We start from the raw sequence: 20,552 nt of genomic DNA on the forward strand, positions 1-20,552 counted from the left end.
AGCAGTCCAGCATGTAATTAAGCAAGAGGACAAAATGTGGGATCTTGACAACCTCATCGATCAGACAGTCGATCCTTTAATTATAATGTCAAGAGGTGATGACAGTTCGTCAGATGACGAAGAAGACTACAATCTATTATAATTTAAAATTGTTATACACTGTTCAAAAAGTGACATTTTCAACTGTTTTACTCTACATATTATGTTCAATAAATTTGTGAAAAAAATATATTATTCCATTTAAACAAAAGTAACTTTCTAAAATAAAATAGCATTTAAGTACATTAATTATAAGGTAAAAAACAAGTCCCAGTTGCACGCCTTTGGCGAACCGTTTTCAATGTTTATCAGTGGGTAACAATGGGCAAAACTCATAAATTGACCCAAAACCGGGTGGCACTACCTGCAATCAACGAAAAGAAAGAATTTTACATTGAAACTAATACCCAACTAAGGTAGTGGCATAAAATATTGGTGGATCACCAGGTACCACTTTTGCATACCTAATGAGGTTTTATTGCCTCTACACACTTGTGAAATAGAGTATAATTATATTAAAATAAATAAAACAAAATTTGTGAGCTAACATAATACTTTATTTAATATCATTTTTTTTTCAGGTAATTTCTTGGTTTTTGTAGGATAGATATAATGATCTTCAATATAATGTGATCAAGGGCCAATCTCTAGAGCTCATTATATGTGCATTATATATTATTAACTTAGCTCTGTGTGATCTACCTATACATTATAAATTCAGTATTATATTATGTAATTATTAGATACTTATACTAACTAATCCAGCTTTAGTAAAACCAATTTTTACTGTATTTCTTTGTAGAAGGAATATTTTATGTATATTCAAGTTGAAGTATTGTTTTGAATCATGTGGCACACACAGCTACCTCTGTATCTAGGTGTCATTTATGTCTATTATATTTATATAATGTGCATTATTACGAATTGAAAAATAAATTTGATCCTAAACTAAACTAAGCTATTATTGGTATTCAAATTCAAATTTATTAATCATTTTGGTTATATTATAACAATTTTTAACTTAATTATATTCAATAATAATAGTTAACAGTCATTGTTTTTAACATACACCTAGATGTTGTAACATCTGTTTGTGTATGCTGAGAAATCACAAAATTTTAGTATTAATATAAAATATAACTAACTATAATCTACAACTAAACAAAAATTGTCCAATAAAATTTCCCTTCCCAAAACTATTTAAAAAAATTAAATTTATCTATATTTGAATAAATAAATTTTCTACAGACCTTACTAAAGTTTTTAATATTATTTATATTTTTTAAGCTGTTTGGTAAGATGTTATAAAATTTCGGGGACAAGTATCCTAAAAATCGTTGCCCTATAGTTTTTTTTATGTTTGGTATTTTTAGGTGTCTGTTTATATTATTTCGGGTTGTGTAGGAATGACTAACATAATTCTTGATTTTTTCTGATTTATGTGTATAAATGCATGTTGACAATATGTAAATTGAGCGTATATTAAAAATTTCTTCAGAATATAATTGTTGTGTAGGAAATCTTTTTTGTTTTTTGTATATAACTTTTAAAATAATGTTTTGTACTACATTAAGTTGTTTTAAACAATTCTTGTATAGACCTCCCCAGACAATCACCCCATACCTTAACAAGGACTCAACCAAGGATTTATAAATTAAAATTAGTAGTTTTTCATTTAAGATATTTCTCAAAATATGAAATCGATAAATAAGTTTACGGATGTTTTGTGTTAATTTTGGAATGTGTTGGTCCCATTTTAAATGTTTATCCACAATGATACCCAGATATTTAGTAAATGAAACTTCCTTTATATCAATTAATTCAAGTTTAATTTGTTGAAAGCTGGGGCGATTAGCAGCTGTTATAGAAAATGCAATATAGTTTGTTTTTTGACTATTGAGACTTAATTTAAAAGAATCCAGCCAGTTCTTGACTGTTGCTAGACCAAGTTCTGCAGTTTTTTTTGTGTCTCCCCAAGAAATTCCGTGAAACATCGCAACCGTGTCATCTGCATATGATATCAGTCATGAATTTTAAGATTGGTAAGAGCGTTAATATAAGTTATAAAGAGTATAGGTCCAATAACTGTTCCTTGTGGAATTCCAATTTTTATATAAGATGGTTCACTAATCTCATTATTTATTTTTAAAGACTGTTTTCTGTCCCCCAAGTAACTTTCAAAGACCCTTGACACTGGACCTCTAATACCATAAGATCTTAAAGTATCTAGCAAAAGTTCATGCGGTACAGTGTCAAAGGCCCTTGCTAGGTCCAGAAACACTGCCAAACACTTTCTATCACCATCAAAAGCCTGATTCACTCGCTTTGTTAATTCGCAGACAGCATCGGATGCGCTGAGCCCCCCAATGAAACCAAACTGATTTTGTGTTAATATGTTATTTTTTTGTAAATAGTCAATAAGTCTATCTTTCAAACATTTCTCGAAGAGCTTGGAAAAATTATTGATCACACTTATAGGACGATAGTTACCTATTTCACATTTATCACCTGATTTATATATTGGAGTGATTATTGATACTTTAAATTGAGTAGGTACTGTTCCTGTTTTAAATATTAGGTTGATAATGTGAACCAATGGTTCAATAAGGTAAATATGAAATTTTTTTATAAATTTTGAGCTAATAGTATCTATCCCAGGCGCTGAATTGTTTTTTAACGAAAAAATATGTTTAATTATTTCATTCCTATTAGTTGGTTTTAGAAACATTGAAGATACACTGTTATGATTAATTTTGAATTGTTTTTTTGGTTTTTTTATTTGGTTTTGCATATTTACTCCTACGTTTATAAAATACTGATTACAAAAGTTTGCCATGTCTTTGTTATTTAAAAATTCTTTGTTATTATTTTTTATTTTTATTTTGTCATTTCCTTTAGTAGTAATTTGATTTGTAACCTCATTTATAACCTTATACATTTTGCTCATATTATTCTTAGATTCCTCAATTTTTGTTTTGTAATAGTCATTTTTACATTTATTTATTATTTTACCCAATGAGTTTCTGTATGTTTTATATTGTTGTTCTTTTTCCAAACTATAATTTTTATTCAATTTTCTTTTCATTTTGTCCCTATTTTTTATTGAACATATAATAGCAGCAGTTATCCAAGGTTTTATTTTTTTAATTATTTTTTGTTTTAATATTTTTGTCTCTTCACAGCTTTGTATAATATGTTCGACAACATTATAAAAAATTTTGGTTGCAATTTCGACATCATTAATATTTAAGATAGTGTTTTCCCAATTTTGTTTTATAAGTAAATCTTTTGCCTTCTCATTGTTTAATATTTTTATAGTTTTAATTTTTATATTATTGGAAACATTACCTGCCCGAACCTCGTCTCTAGCAATTAAATACCATTAAACTCTCACGAGATGTGTTGGTTATTTTAGGGGCGACCAACGGGGGCCACCGGTTTTTTGCACCGTAGACGACGCGGAGAACGTGATAAACCCGCTGGGGCTGCAGACGCTCACGGACAGCAGCGAAACGGAGGAACCGGCTAATCTAAAACTGCCCCAGGGGTTCCAGAGCGAGAACGACACAGCGGACACGTCACAGAGAAGACGACGAAGACGACGTCGTGACGTAGAGTACGTCGTGCCCGCGCAGGAAATCAGGAAGGAGGGTATCAAACGGCGGGTGGTCATAATGGTAAAGAGGTTTAAACAAGGAAAGAGAGAGTTGTATATAACGGTTTCTGTTCGAATCCGTAGAACTGTCAAGGTTCGGCACGGTGCGCGAACATCAACTGCTACATCAGGGGCCAGAAGAAGAAGAGTCAGATCACGATAGAGGTGCGTTCCCGGATATGGAATTCCACTTTGGTGGAGGATTACGGGAACGTCGATTGGGTCCAGATCAATTCGTATGCGGAGGTGGAAATTCTGGATGCCACTTTTATTACTAAGCCGGATCAGGTGTTTGGGGTTTTCGGTGAGTATAGACATTTGTTTGTACGTTTTTTAAGGAGGGAGTTGTTAAAGAGGGAAGCTATACATACGAAGACAAACGCATGAGAAGAAAGAAGGAAAATAGAGGTTATGAGAGGATGAAAAGGGATGCCACTGAGAAATAATGAGTTTTGTCAACAGGGTACTTGTGAAGGCCAAGAAATGTTTCTCTCAATTTAGTATTAATCAAGAGAGAAAGAGAATATGAGGACTCACAAAACAAAGACAAGAATAGGAAGGGCAATTCTAGACCCAAAAGAATGAATGCAAGGAAACTAGAGAAGAAGCAGTAGGAAGATAGTAGCATTATTAAATATGAACTGAGAGAGAGAAGAAACAAACATGAAGATAAGGATGAAAGGACTTAGAGGAACGAGGGGAACAGGGATAGCTGGAAAACAGAGAAATACTATTAAACTACAGAAATAAACAAGATAGAGAAGAAGAAATGTTGAGAGGTGTGCCTTGAAAATCAAATGTGACAATCAATAGTGACATGAAAGAACGATAGAAAAGGAAATATATTATAGGAAAAAGATGAAGAAAGATAGGAAGAAAATAAATAAATAATAAATAATATCTTTAGTTAGCAAAAGCTACATTCAATAAAAATATAAATAAAAAAATAAAGTAAAAGTATAAGTTGGCCATAACTGTATCAGAACAATCCGGTTTGTCCATGGATGGTCTCGGTAATCCAGAAACAGCATCCCGGTTCCAGAAATATCCTGTCAGAGGTAGACCATAATTTAAAACTAGACTTAACCTAAACATTATTTTAAACATTATTTCCTTGCCCACTTATTAAAAGCACAGTTAATTGTTGTTTGCCTTATAATAATGAAAATAATGTCGACTCAGGTTGATCGAGTCGGTTTGCAATCAGCCGATGACACACATTTGGAACTTGGTTGACCTTGCTGACCAGATACATTGGTCCCCCCGTGTAACACTTAGAAATGGCTTCGGTAGTTCCAAGAAGCTGTAACCAGTATCCCGGTTGGCCCAGAAATACCCAGTCAACAGATAAACCAACAATCAAGATGATGATTGGAGCGGAAACAATGCATACTATAGTAAAACTTAATGAACTACATAATTAAAATAAAATAATAAAATAACAAACACAATTTTACTTATTCATCATAAATTTTCTCAAGAGCCCTCTGAATTGATTCAAAGTAATACAATTTTTGATGTTAGCAGGCAAGTTGTTAAATAGGATTAAACCTTGACTCTCACGAGATGTGTATCTCTCTCTCACGAGATGTGTGTCTATACGATTTCTCGTATTATAGTTATGTATATCTCCAAAAACTCTTAATTTATTACAAATATAATCGGGGAGCATCTGATGTTTTATTTTAAAAATAAACAAATAAACGTTATACAAAATTCTTTGATGTACAGACAACATATCTAGGACACCCAACATAGAGACAACAGGCGTGTAACGATTACAATTTAGAATCAATCTCATAGCCCTATTTTGAATTCTTTCTAGTTGGACAATTCTATAAGTTAAACAATAATGTTGAACAGAACTGTAAATGAGGAAGAGCAATGGCGTTGTAAAGTTTTAATTTGATGTACATTGACAAATTTTTTCCAATTCTTGTGATAAATCCAACTTTTTTTGAAAATTTTCTCATTACATAATCTGCATGAGCATGGAAATTCCGATTGGCATCGAAAATTGTTCCCAAATATTTAATTTCTTTGTCGTACAAAATACTTTCCCCATTAACAGAAATCTGTACATTGCCCATGTCTATAGAACTTAATCTAGATCTCTTGCCAAATATACAAAACTTGGATTTACTTGCATTTAAACTTAGTTTATTTCTACAGAGCCAGATGAATAAGTTATTGAGTTCAACGTTCATGACCTGTTGCAGTTGATGAATGTCTTTACCCACCACATATAACATTGTATCGTCCGCAAACAACACCCCCGCACTACCTCCACCATATCGTTGACATACAATAAAAATAGCAAGGGGTCCAAGACCGTTCCCCGCGGTACACCATGCTTTACATTAACACTTTCAGATGAACTATTTTTGTACATGACTCGCTGAACTCTACCAATTAGATAAAATTGAAACCACTTCAATACGTTATGTTTAAGGCCTAACCGTTCTAATTTCCTAATTAACATTTCTCTACTCACGGTTTCAAACGCTCTCTTAAAATCCAAAAACACAGCAAGTACTAGATTATCAGAGTCAAGGCCCCTGAGAAAATTATGAACTATAGTAATAATGACAGACTCACATGAATGATTCTCACGGAACCCCGATTGGTTAGGCACAACTATTTTATTTATATTACAATGTTCGAGTAGCTATTCCTTAACACATACTTCAAGGAGCTTCTCATAAATAGGTACGGTGTTAATTGGCCGAAATTCATTACACAATTTAGTGTTTTGCACTTTTGGAACAGGAACAACAGGCTCGCGGAAAAACCCCAGTACTTAAGGATGTATTGATAATATCCAAAAGACGATCACCCACAACATAAGCAACATCGCAAAGAACCTGCTTAGAGATGCCACTCTCCCCGTCACCAACGTTTTTTAGGTTTTTTGAAGTATTTCCTTCATTTTAGTCATCGAAACTTTATTAAATTCTGTCAAGGTTTTCTGGACTGAAGGTGGTTCAATGAAATATGTTTGGCCATTTGCTGCTGGTGGAATATCTGCAAGAATAAGATCAATACTATTCACGAAATAATTATTAAATCTATGTGCAATATGATCCTCCTGTGTAATGATTTCATTTTCAAACTTTATTTCATTAGGCATGTTTTGGTTTTTTCCTGGCAAAAGCGTCTTCAGATTTTTCCAGAGTTCTTTTTGATTATTTTTATTTAGATCTATGGTATTCGTAAAAAATCTATCCTTTTCTACTCTTATCTTTATTCTTATAGCTTTATATTCATTCTAAACGTTGTCGTTGTTTTCTATGGCAGCCGTTTTATATAATCGATCCCTTTCCTGCATTTGCTCCCTTATATCTTGAGTTATCCATTTTTGATCGGCATCTTTCTGTTTTTGCACAATTTTCATCCTTGGGCACATACTGTCAAGAATTGTTCTAATATCTCTGACAAAAGTATTAGCTAGTAAGTCAACATCTGAACTATTTCTATTCCAATTGCATGTAAGCAGTTCTTCCTGAAGTTTATGGCATTTGTAGGTCTTAAAAGACCTAGTATAACTTACTACATCCATTGGCTGTTCCTTCGATTGATCCATAGAAATTGATATAATAGAATGGTCACTAATTTTAGGAGTTTGATGGACTTTATGCGAAAGAGATTTGTCATTCTGTTCTGACTGACTTCTTTGGACTATTCTAGTTGGAGTCTTAATTATTTGACTAAACCCATTGGTATAAATGATACTTAATAATTTGTTACTATAAAAATTGTTTTTTAATAAATCAAAATTAAACATTTGGTGCCATTAAATCCACTAACTTGCTCTAAATATCCCCCAAAAAACTCTATAAATTTGGCATCTTGTTTCTTAGGCGAATGGTATAAAACAGAGCACAAATATTTACCTCCACCCATAGATAGCTCAAAAGACAACAACCAGACATAATCATCAATAGACAATACAGACCCCACCTTATATCTAATATCGTTTCTAATAAGGGCCAAGACCCCACCTGTTCTACTGTTGTTACTAGTGCATTGCTCCAAACTGTACCCATCAATAATCAACTCACATGGCTCAATAACCGGGGTTACGTGAGTCTCACTCAAAAGCAAGATCTTAGGCCTCCAGTCATTTACTAGTAAAATAATGTTATCTTTGTTGTTTAGATAACCTTGGCAATGTTGGTGTTAAGTACAATATTTAGGTCTAATTGCTACTTAATATATTTATTCCTTTGTAACTCTTCAATTCGCTTATAGGAATCACAACTAGTTACATCCCAAGAAACGTGATTGACGTTTAGCTTAAAGACCATACTTTTCATTAGATACTACACAATTAATACACTTAACGCTACTTACATTACATTCTTTAACATCATGGGATCCACTACACTTTGCACACACTTTATTTTCTTTACACTCTTTCAGTAAATGACCATACCGATAGCATTTGAAACACCTTCGGATACCATATTCGTTGAAGACAGGACAACGGTTCTAACCAATGTTCATCTTCTCCTTTTCAATAAACACTGCATACGTGGTAGCATCAACTTCCAAGATCATATTGAACTTTTTGTTTACGATTTTAGTTTTTCTCACAATTTGAATTTTTCGATTTAGAGATTCTGGAACAAATTGGCCAAAATTTCATTATCTGATAGGTTGTACTCAGACTCGTTAATGCCCACCACCTTAATCCTGTGCTCTAAAAGTTTTGGTACCTCAACACTGTAGTTGTCACCCATGTTGTTCTGGATCTGCGACTGTATCGAAGTTAGCTCCTTCTCATTGCCACACTTAATGATAACGCCGCCACTTTTGGTTGCTTTTCCTAGAGATAAACCGGCTCCAATAACAGTAGGATTGACTTTCTTTCTCAAATTCTCCTTCACTTGCTTTACATCTTTCTCCGGACACTTTTGCTTTACAATCAAAACTTTGCTATCATTTTTGGTGCCTATTGCTACAGCATATGACAACTTGGAGTTCACACTTGACGGCTTACATTCCTTCAGGCTGGCAATTTCACGTTTCAAATTCTGGTTTTCGTTTAACAGGAGATCGACTTTTTGATTCAACTCGTTAGTTTTACTGACTAAGAGCTGCAAGGTGGCCATAATATCTCCTACTTTATCTAAATCAATAACAATATCATCTGTGCGGCTTCTTTTCCTAGCGCGCTCTGTTTTGTATGCACCATCACTAGATGCACAGGGATCACAGGATTCACATTTCCATGTCGATTTTCTCAAATGAAAACCGCGCATGTCAACATTAACACACTTTCCATGATAATACTTAGCACACCTGGTACATTGTATTATCGACTTGTCATCAAATACTAAATTGCATTTAGCACAATTACTTTCTGGATCACCGTCATCCGTAGTACTTCCTCCAGCCATTATTTCATTAGTTAATCACAATTTCAAAATCACCCCGTATATGAATTAAATATAAGTTAATTTAGACAAATACTGTTTACAATAGAAAACCCGTTAATGTAAACACTGTAATTATCACGTACGTGCACTATATTTATGTTATACTTATTACACAAATTAGAGAAATAAAAATTGAATTTTACTGATTTATGGCAACCGTGATTCTAAAATAAGTCAATACTTAGCTTGAAAGATGCAAAATTTTAAAAGACTTCTTTTGATATAAATTATTAATCAAAAACTGTACTTTAACCCTTTGAAACACGCGAAAAACTATGGATCATACGTGTTAACTGCTTGGACTACTACGAACTTAAATACGTGGATAAAGACCATTCCAAGCAGAAGAAAATTGAATTTTAAAGAGATAGAGAGAGACATGAGGAAGAAACTGAAGGAAGAAGGAGAATAATAGTGTAATAGTAAATAAGAAAAAATAAAGGAATGCCAGTAAGAATTGAGAAAATCTTCCCTAATTTTACAATAACAGGAATAGAAGATTTACAGGAACGAGGGGGGCAAAGAAAACCATTAAGGAAAAAGTGAAAATAGATAAATGAGACAGAAAACGACGGTCAAGAGACGTTAAAAAACAAAAAGGAGACTGATATCATTGGGCAAACATTTGCTCTAGTGAGGCCCTTTTGGTACAATTTAGAAGAAGTCGACAGTGAATGTGGTAAAAAAAGAGAAGAGATAAGGACTTATTTGACACCCTTTAAGAAGAAGGAAAAAAAGAAAGAAGAAATGGGACAACAGTAAGAACCAAAAAAATATTTCGTTCTTCATCTTACAATAACAAAAAGAGAGAGGAATATAGAAAAACTTAGGTGAACAAAGATAGAGAGAGAGAGAGACAAGCTTCTAGTAACAATAAATTTACAGAAAGGATATGAAAAAAAATATATATAGAGAAACAAAGTCTTACTTAGTCTAAGTGTAATGTTTGAATAAACAAACGTTTTCTATTTCAGGCGGAAACGCTCGTCTACCCGGAAGCGATTTCGCCCCCGCGGATCAACTGGTGGATCATCGCGGCCGCAGTGACCGCCGGTCTCCTTCTGCTCATCGTGTTGGTCGTCATTTTGTACAAATGCGGATTCTTCAAGCGGAAACGCGTCAAAGACGGCACGCTGTCCGGCAACTTACAGAAACAGACCGACGAGAGTCACACGTTGTTAAAGAATTAAACGAGAGAGAGAGAGAGAGTGAGAAAAAGGACGTGTGTGCTGTATATTTGTGTGAGTGAGTAAGTGGGAGCGAATGCTGTAGAAAAAGTTGAGTCGATTTTTTTTTTGGCAATCTACAGGGTAGTCAAAAAATTGTGTACATTTATAGAGGGGGGTCGGTAATGAATGTGCCAAAAAAGTAATTCTAGGTTACTCAAAGTGCAAATATCGATGTTGAGTCAAATATGCCTTGGTAAAATGTCGCTCATAAATCAGATACAGGATGTAAAAACTTAGGTTTCTCTTAGTTCAAATTGTTTTCTAGGTACACCATATTTACAGTATATTTAGAGCTGTGGATTTGACCGGTCTACTTGTTTTTGGTCAATTAAAGCAAAATTCAGTATGCAGTAGATGGATCTAACTACATTCCACATTTATGTAAAGACAGCCATAATTGTTTTAAAGAAATTTTGCTTGTTAGATATTTAATACCTAAATTTTGGAAATCTTGTAGAGGGTAATCAAGTGAATGGTATAGTTTGGTCCATTCAGGGATACATTATATAAATCAATAAGAATAAGTAGTTTATTTTTCAATATCCATGAATAATATAATAATTAACATAAAAACGTGAACACTTAAAATTAAACAAAAAATATCAATCTCAGTTATTAATCTGAATTATTTATTATGAGTGTAGTTTAGTTTAGGAGTCTAGTTGCTCGGCTTCGGAAGCCGAAGAAACATTAGCTTTCCGGAGCGTGTAGTGGTCAGTCTATTTCTCAATTTACTATGGAGAACTCCCCATGTTGACCAGTTTTTTTGACACGAAACTGAAGAGGCCGGTGAAGTACCGATTCCTTTTGCCAACTCTCCCACCAAGTTGGTGGAGTAATATCCGATAACGTTTTACAAACTGATTTGGTACTTTTTACTGCTATCCATATTATTCGATTGTTAAATGTATTAGTTGTTGCTCTAAAATTTGAAATTTCTCCAATTACGTCAGATTTATTGAAGCTAAGTTGTATTATTAGCTCATCTGGGGTTAAATTTCCTCCTTTATACCTAAGATCGAGTAGATATGCTGCATTGTGAGTGTCGGTTTTTCCGAGGACCGATTTAGTCGTCAGTTTTTCTTCATTTGGAAGAAATGGACTTTCTGAAACAAATGCATTAAAGTGTTCTTTCAAGAGGAACAGCTTGTGCCGGACATCTGACAAAGTAGCATTAGTATTTTCCATGAAGGTGATCAAATGAACAACAGGATTCAGTAACTCTAAGTAAATTTAACGTTTCTATCCCAAAATACATCATCATTCAATTGTTGCTAGTGTCTCAATATCTGGATGAATTAAACATTCTTTAAGTAGCTGTTTATTCACGTTTATGCTTTCCATACAAGTGACTGTACTAGTTGCGACTGGTAATTTCAGAGATTGAAAATTACCCCTCTGCTTTTCATTTAAAATGGCGTTGGGAATATGTTTTAATTAAAAAAATTTCACAATTTCCTTACAAACACTAAGATGATCAGAGAGGGTTTTAAGAGATTCAATATCTTTGAGCATAAATTCGGAATGTGAGAAACAGCCATACGTTTGTAGATAATTTCACTGGCAATGTATTGGCCTGTGTGTCTAATTGCCTTGGGCTGTGAAAAATCATAGAAAAAATCTCCATTATTCGTATGCACCATGTAGTTTATTAAACCTTCGTTTCTAATATTTGTCCAGCCATCACTCATTAAATTATCTCATTACCTTCACTATCAAGAATATCTTTGATGTTGTTTTTTATTTTGTTAAAGCACCCGTCGAGGTGTGAGGTTGCCATAGTTTATCATGTCAGGAATTTTAAAAGCTGGTCGCAATTTTCCAAAAAAATGTCTGATTCGAACATTGACAGGGCGCATCTTCGTTATGGCTTGCCTTATTGGGGTTTAAGCAACAAGGGATTATTAAACATAATTTTTGTGATTCATAAAAAGGCAGTTAGATACCTATGTTCCGCTGGGTTAAGAGATTCTTGTAAACCTCTCTTTATATCTCAAAAAATCCTAACTCTTTTTATCTTAAAAACAGCTACTCTTAGTCATAAACCTCTCTTTAACACTGGTCATATGACTCGCCAGGTTAACGATTTTCCCTTACCAATCCCTACATCCTCCCTCACCAAGAACTCACTTATATACCTTAGCAAAAAAATTTACAACCATGTTCCTCTATGTATCAGACAAATTTTAGACGTTAAGAGATTCAAAAAGGAATTAAAATCACTTTTATTATCCAGGGCATATTATAGCCTTGACGATTTTTTAATGATACCTTTTAACCTGTGCTCTGACATCATTTTAGTGTTTTAGTTTTGGTTCCTGTTAAATAATGTAATTTACTTCCTCTAAATTCTGTTTTATTGACAGCTTTACTTATTTTTTAATCAAATTTATCTAAAAGATGCTTTTTTTTAATTTTTTCAATCTGTTTTGTTATGATTAATTTTGGTAATGTGTGTAAATTTTATGGTAAAATGTCTTAGATGTTATGTTTGTTTGAAATTTAAAGTGAATTTGGAATTTTTTAGTTTTTAGGATGCTTGTACACAAGATTTTGTTGTCTTACGTAATATAGCACATTTTCTTTCTTTCTTTCTAAACAGCTTCGCAAAAAAATGTTTGTAACTCAAATTGCTCAGATTCGTTTACCGTGTCAACAAATTATGTTAATTTTTACATTTTTCTACAATTAATAGGTGGTGGCTGAGAGGAACCAGATGAAGTACTTGGAATTTCATTAATTTCTGTATGTGGCTTCTTGCTTTTCTTGGGAAATATTGCTTCGTCTTCATCTTCGACGGATTCATTCAAACTGGTCTTTGCCTTGGCCATCTGAAAACAAAATAATAAAATAAGACACTCGTGCGATCGTGCCTAATGGGTGTAATTCATATTATTTTCGTTATTTTTTCAAAAATATTTGTACTGTACACTCGGATACTGTGTACTGTACACTGATACTTGGATCTAAACATTTCGTACATAATTTTTATATTAAGTCTACTAACTAGATATTTATATTCTTTTCCCGATTAGATAGTGACTTTCTTTTACTGGATAGCTTTCAATGTGCTGACGAATCAATATGTTTTGATCTTCCGACATTGCCCGTTTAATATTTTTGCCACGTTTATCTCTGGGAGCCACATTATTTTTAATGAATGATTTTATTCTCTTGATTCTTTTTTCAGATACAGAATGCAAGAGAGACATCAACGCAAATAAAATGATCAAAAGATACTTCCCTTACTTTACTGTTTTCATTTTTCTGACTTCTTCGGTTTGTCACATTTTTCTGATGTATCAGACCTCAGCTTTTGCTCATCGTTTAGCTTAGTAAAACACTGCATTTTACATCTAAAAAATAACTTATCTATATGTGGTAGTCCTATTGTGAAATCCGCCTTTTCGCGTAGATCCTAGGATCTTCATGAAGTGCCGGCTGATAGTGAAAAATGATCATATTACCCTATCAGCCGGAATTTTTCCTAAATTTAATTAAATTTATTTAATTTTTTTATCTTCAAAATCTCTTTTTGAAGGACAGGGTTACGTTAAATGTTCATGCCAACCATCTAAAACTCAATGTAAAAGCAAAAAATGTCAGTGCTTTAAAGCAAATATGCAATGTAATTCACGGTGTCACAAAAGTGGTCCATGTGCGAATAAATAAGTAAATTTTGTTTAAACTTCATGTTTTATTATATTTTTTTATTTTTTTTAAATAAATATTTTAGTTATAAATATACGCACGTATCTGTATCAGATTAAATAAAGTTTAATTCCAGACGGATCATCTCATTACATTAATATTTGGGCTAATTGTAATAATATATCTCATTTTTCACAATCAGCCGGCTTTTCGTGAAGTGGCGACTATTTAAGTTAGTCTGATTGAGAAACAAGCGAATTACACTATATGGGGGAAAAGGCCCGGCTGATTGTGTAAAATGATCATTTTTCACTATCAGCCGGTACTTCATGAAGATCCTAGGATCTTCGCGAAAAGGCGGATTTCACAATAGGACTACGACATATATACCTAGGCTATTTAATATATAACTTTTATTAAACTTACTTGCAAGCACCTCTGATTTGCCTGGCAGCAACCATCTTGCCTTTATAATCATTATGCGCAGTACCACTGATTCTAGCTTTTTTGATTAAATTCCTTTGATAATTATCATAATTTCTCACACCTCGACGTCTTTTTCTAAGATTATCTGATTGAGATAGCTCCTCTTCACTTTCAGTGCTTCTATTTTCGTCCGAACTAGACATATTGCCGCAAAAATGCGATTATATTACTCTTAAATGCACACAGTATCCAAGCCAGTAAATCACTAAAAATATTTCGACACACATTTTAATATTTATTTCTTAAACGGGCTAAGTTAGTTTTCTTAGGTCCTTTCTGCACTAAACCATTATTTTCTCACCCAGAAATGCAAGTAAGGAATAATTGAATTTAGTTCTTTTCTGCACCAAACGCTAGGATTTGGCTCAAAATTTATTGTAGCATATTAAAAACAAAATGGCCGAAACGGCACTTAGGCCCTTTCAGAAATAATCGATGTCTTTTATAGATAAGAAGCAACAAGTCAATTTGATGTGTTCTTTCGCTAATTTGGACATGTAACTAGTTAATTCCAAGTCTTTATCTTCAGATTGAAAAAATCTCCAAAATTCTATGCAATCATTACTAATATCATGTCAGTGTGATTCTTGTAGCTTATATTACACATTTCTTTACACTGAGCATGGTAAAAAGCGCAAGAGTTGGCGCAAAGTTTTTATGGTTAATTTTTTTTATTTATTGCTCCATATTAAAAATAACTAGTTAGTTTTATAAATTATAATTCCAATAAAAATACCTTAAAAGTTAGTTAAAAACAAAGAATATCCACAATAACTCTGTTATAACCTATACTAATCCAAATAATCTACAAAAATATAAATAAACGTGTTTCATGTTTTTGACTTCTGATTGGTCGCGCGTTTTGAAACGACACATCAAGTGGATAAGGCAAGTTTTGAGATAACAGCAATATTTTGCCGTTGAATTTTAATGGAATAAGACAAGTTTTGGTGAATATTATTAAGGTAGAAGGAGCGTATCAACCTAAAGAGAATATTGTCATATTTACCACATTTTTCGTAAAATTTGGATAAGACGAGTTTTGCTATGAGACGCCTCATTTTATAAATTGATGACCCCTTAAAAATGTGTGTCCTGGCAAAGTTTAAGTTAAAAGTCTTCCTTTGTCTAGTGCTACCAGTATTGACAAAGAATGGAAGTATTTAGTTGTAGAAGTATTTTCTAGTTTCTTTTTTGTAAGCTTAGCTCTAGAAATAACAGTAAGGCATATAATTTAACTCAACGTCAATATTTTCTTCGTTTAGCTGTTTGGTGTGTATTCATTCTCGACCACCCAATATTTAAGGCTTCGTTAAATTGTGATAGAGACTTTAAACGTTTTAGAATAACAATAAGGGAAAAAAATTAATAAATATTTATTTGTTGTTTAGTTATTTATAGTTGAAATATTGTTTTTTATTTCTTTGGTGCTGCTTTAATTAGTTAAGGAGAGTATTTGTTACAAATAGCACAACGTACAGGCTGGTCATTGCATCTAAGGATTACCTAATCGTTCTTCTTTTTAATTATAAACGAATGCAGTGCCTCTACCTGACAAATAATTAAACGAATTTGGATAAGGTATACTTGTAAATAATTCTTATTTTTAAACTTAAGTACTTAACCTTAAAACGCGTGTTCAAAGTTATACGGTTCCTTTTTTACTAAATACTAACTCCTTGAACTATTTATTTAAATCGTTCATTCGTTTTTCAAAAGCAGCTCGGGCCTATTAGATGTTGCTATAGTAGGCCACTTGTAAACCTCAACGCATTTCAGTGAACGGTCTAATTATTATTAAGGCGAATTGTCACCTAATCATAAATTATTGTTTAAAAAAAAAAGTATACGTATGGTCAATTTCAATAATAATAATTCACTGCCATGTAGAATTATTTAAAATAGGCATAAATTGTAAATACATAAGAATTATGTAAATAATAATAATTATTGTTGCTAAAAGTGAGTTTTCTAAGCCCTACGTTTAATAATAAATTTGATTTTTTTTAAGTCGCTTTTTTTGGTGTTTTCCCCATTGAGAAACGCTTATCGACAACCCAAAAATACAACATAACCTCACCCGGTGGTTCAACGTGTTCCCTACAACACCACCTGTCAAATATAAGTCAGTTGGTCCTTAAATTAACCCTCGATTTTGACGTGAACGTAAAATTCGAGATAAATAGAGAACTTAGGTTACATCTCATGAGAGAATAAGAATTACTTTAAGGTCACGTCGCACGAGAGTCAAGGTCATGTCACAGTAAAGGCAAGGTTACGTGAAAGGTCAAAATGAGATCCGAAGTCATATCGCACGAGATAGACAAAGACATACACAAGAGGGAGTTAAGGGTAACATTTTTAAGGCGTGTAAAAATCATGTCAAGTACAGGAGTAAGTCAAGTATATGTCGTACGAGTGGAAGAGAGACAGAAGCTAGCACGAAAGAGTCAAGAGTCCAGGTTGTGTCCAAATGCAAATGAATTTGATCTTGAGGTTTATTTTCAAATGTCATGGAGGAGGAAACAAGTCAAAGGTCACATAAGTTAAAATCATGTCACATAAGAGAGGCAGGGTCTCTAATGAGAGAAAGAGAGTCAAGGTCAAGTTAATGTGAAGTTACGTGAGAGAGAGAGTCGGAAGAATTAAAGTCACGCTGTACTAAAGAGAGAGACATGCACGTGAAAGAGAATCACGGTCCTGACATATGAGAGACATGCGAGTGAGAGTCAAGGTGACGTTGAAAAATCAAGTCCAAGATCATCCGTTTGTAAAACACCCTCTACCTCAAAATCTATTCGAGATAAAAAAAACGTTTTTTAGAGAATTTTATGTTCTATCATTTTGATTTCTACGATTATTTACAATAAAATTGTAATAAACGAGCTCAGGTTTTCAAAACGGTTAAGCGTTAAATAAATAATAATTAGACTCGGCCTGTAAAAACAAAATACGTCAAAATGACCACAAAGCCATAAAGTCTCGGGTAAAAAAATGACCGTTAAGATCGGTCAATTCGTTTAAGAATTATCGCGAGTTTCAATTTCACCCGGCGCATTCGCCATTTCCCAAGGACCAGCAAGAAAATACTACAAATTCTCTGACGTCATCAAAAACGGACATGGATGAAGAAGGGATCACTTCCGTATAACAATCCGGAATTTTCCAATTTTGTCGTTAAAATGTCAGTTGATAACACAATACTAATACTAATACTGGCTGCCGCTTCTCGTGGGTCCTGGTGTTGGGGGAAAGGTGTGCTGACCTGGACGGACGTGAAGGGATGGTCGGAGTAGGGAATTAGTCCCGTCGTCCCATGGTGCGCCTGATATAATCCGGAAAGGCCTGTTTTCCACTGCTTGGAGCCTCTGCATGTGGCGGGTTCAGGAAAATTAAAGAAAAATTATTGATGCTGATTAATCGCCCATAAAATACAGTAAAAAAAATAATTTTTTTGAAAAAATGTAAAAGAAAAATCCACTTTTTTATGTTCTACAGCAAGGATAATTTGAATTTGGATTAAATTCATTAAGAAAATTCAAAAAAAAAAAAAAACAATTTTTGATGCTGCTTATTCGACCTCAAAATCAACTGAAAAGTAAAATAAAAGAAAACGGTTTTTTCGATGAAATTTGAAGAAAAATGCCATAGAAAAAATAGAATAGAAAGAAATCAATATTTTCAGGTTCGATAATGAGTATATTCTCGATTTGAGTCAAATTCATAAACAAAATTCGTAAATACAATTCTTGGTCGGTTTTGCGGTCTCAGGCGGTCTCGGTGCTAACATTTACATGCTCATAACTGTCTTCCTGGTCTATTGCTATCTATAAAAATTGGTAGTAATAAAGTCTATTCTATAACCATTAGAACAGGTATAGCTGCCCCAATCTAACAATATCAACTCTAACGCCATTTAAAAACTTACATACATTACCTGAAGTTCATTTCAAATTTCACAAAAATTCGTTTGGGGATGTCTGTCCAGGTGGGGGAGGCATAGGTGATAAATGTACGTTTGGTAGATCCGGATCTTGGTCTTGCGTGATAGTTTGTTCCTGGGGTGCAGCAGGGAGTATATCAATCAATCGGATATATTACATATAAGCTTTTACAAAATATGTGTAATAAAATCCAATAATTATAATCTATCTCAGTACATTTTAAGGTGCACCTAGGTAACCAAATACCTGTATGTGCAAAAAAATCAAAAACAATTTTATAAAAATAAATATTTAAACAAAATATGTCCCATCCACTAACTATTGCAAAGTTTCCAAATTAATTAACAGTAAGTAGTTTTTTAAATACATGTAAATGATCATAAATGTAATCCCCAGATATTTTACAACATTTTTTGACAGCTTTTGTATGTCTAATATATGGTGGTAATAAGTTGTACAGTTTGGTTGCGTGGTAAAAAATTGATTTTAATTTCATAGTAGTGGCAACAGTTGGAATTGATAAGTGTCTATTTACATTTAATCTAGTCTGATACTGATGATTAACAAAGTTCTTAAATTTATTCGACTTGTGAATATATATACAGAGCGACCAACAGTATAATGTGCGTACATCAAAAATATTTCTGGAATAAAGTAATGCAGTAGAAAATCTTTTGTTTTTTTTGAAAATAACTTTTAAAATGTAGTTTTGGGTTACATTTAAAGAAGTCAATGTGTTTTGGTATATCCCACCCCCAAAGAATTAGACCATACCTTAGTAGTGATTCCACAATTGCTTTATAAATCGAAATCAAAAGTTGTTTATTTAATATTTCCCTGAGCACATAAAACTTGTATATTAGTTTTCGAATATTTTTTGATAGTCTAAGGATGTGGTGGTCCCACTTTAAGTGTTTGTCAATATAGATTCCAAGATATTTTGTAGGGTGAACTTCATGAAGTTTATCCATAAGACTATCTATGTAAATACTATTAAATGATGGACGGTTTGCAGCTGTGAGGGAAAATGCTATATAAATAGTTTTAGTGATATTTAATGTTAATTTAAATGAGTCTAGCCAGTGTTTTATTTTCTTTATACCGTTTATAGCATGTTCCTTCACCAAATCCCATGTTTCCCCATAGAAAGTTACTGCTGTGTCGTCAGCATAAGAGATAGTACTACCGTTTTGTATTGACATATTGGTTAAGGAATTTACATATGCTACAAATAAAATTGGACCCAGAACAGTCCCCATTTTAATTTGAAGGGGTTCACTTATAGTATTTTCAACTTTGACGGATTGCTCTCGATCCATCAAATAATCATCAAAAACGTCTAACACGGTTCCCCTTATCCCATAGGATTCTAGGACTTGGAGCAATTTGTTATGAGGGACCGTGTCAAATGCCTTGGCTAGGTCTAGGAAGACCGTAAGACACTTTCTGCCACCATCCAAATGGTCTGTTATTTGCTCACAAAGCACACAAACTGCATCGGTTGTGCTGAGGCCACTCTGGAAACCAAATTGGTTCTTAGAAATTATATTGTTTTGATTAAAAAATTCCACCAGGCGGTCCTTAAGGCATTTCTCAAAGACTTTAGAAAAAATGTTCATTATACTTATGGGTCTATAATTATTTATATTTGATTTATCACCTGCCTTGTGAATAGGTTCTACTATGGCTTGTTTAAATTTTTTTGGGACCTTTGCAGTTTGAAAAATTAAATTTATAATGTGTGCGAGAGGGGAAGAAATATAGATATGAATATGTTTTATAATATCGGTTGTAATACCATCAATTCCGGGTGCAGAGGAATTTTTTAAAGAAGCAATTTGTTTGATAATTTCATTCTTATTAGTAGGTCTTAGAAACATTGAAGCCTGTGTGGATGGTTTTATTTGCAGGGAATCTGGAGGATTTTTAATTTTATTATACATATTGTAACCGACATCAACAAAATATTTGTTGCAAAAATTTGCCATATCCAACTTATTATTAAAACTAGAATTATTGTTAGTTACGTTAAACTTAAAATCTTGGTTACTGTTTGAATCTGTTACTTCATTTATTATCTTATATATTTTTTTTAGGTCAGTACCAC

At 33.1% G+C, this 20,552-nt stretch overlaps 1 protein-coding gene across 1 annotated transcript in view; it reads left to right on the plus strand.

Moving 5' to 3' along the window:
* Positions 1–16,511, plus strand: part of LOC126747084 (integrin alpha-PS1) — a 118,916-nt gene extending 102,405 nt beyond the window's left edge. The window contains exons 15-17 of the mRNA XM_050455579.1: positions 3,455–3,716; positions 3,779–3,991; positions 10,110–16,511. Coding sequence (XP_050311536.1) covers positions 3,455–3,716; positions 3,779–3,991; positions 10,110–10,325 — 691 coding nt within the window. The 3' untranslated portion in view covers positions 10,326–16,511. The remainder of the gene's footprint in view (positions 1–3,454; positions 3,717–3,778; positions 3,992–10,109) is intronic.
* Positions 16,512–20,552: the final 4,041 nt, after the last annotated feature.

The sequence above is a fragment of the Anthonomus grandis genome, chromosome 18 (assembly GCF_022605725.1).
Source record: "Anthonomus grandis grandis chromosome 18, icAntGran1.3, whole genome shotgun sequence".
NCBI lineage: Eukaryota > Metazoa > Arthropoda > Insecta > Coleoptera > Curculionidae > Anthonomus > Anthonomus grandis.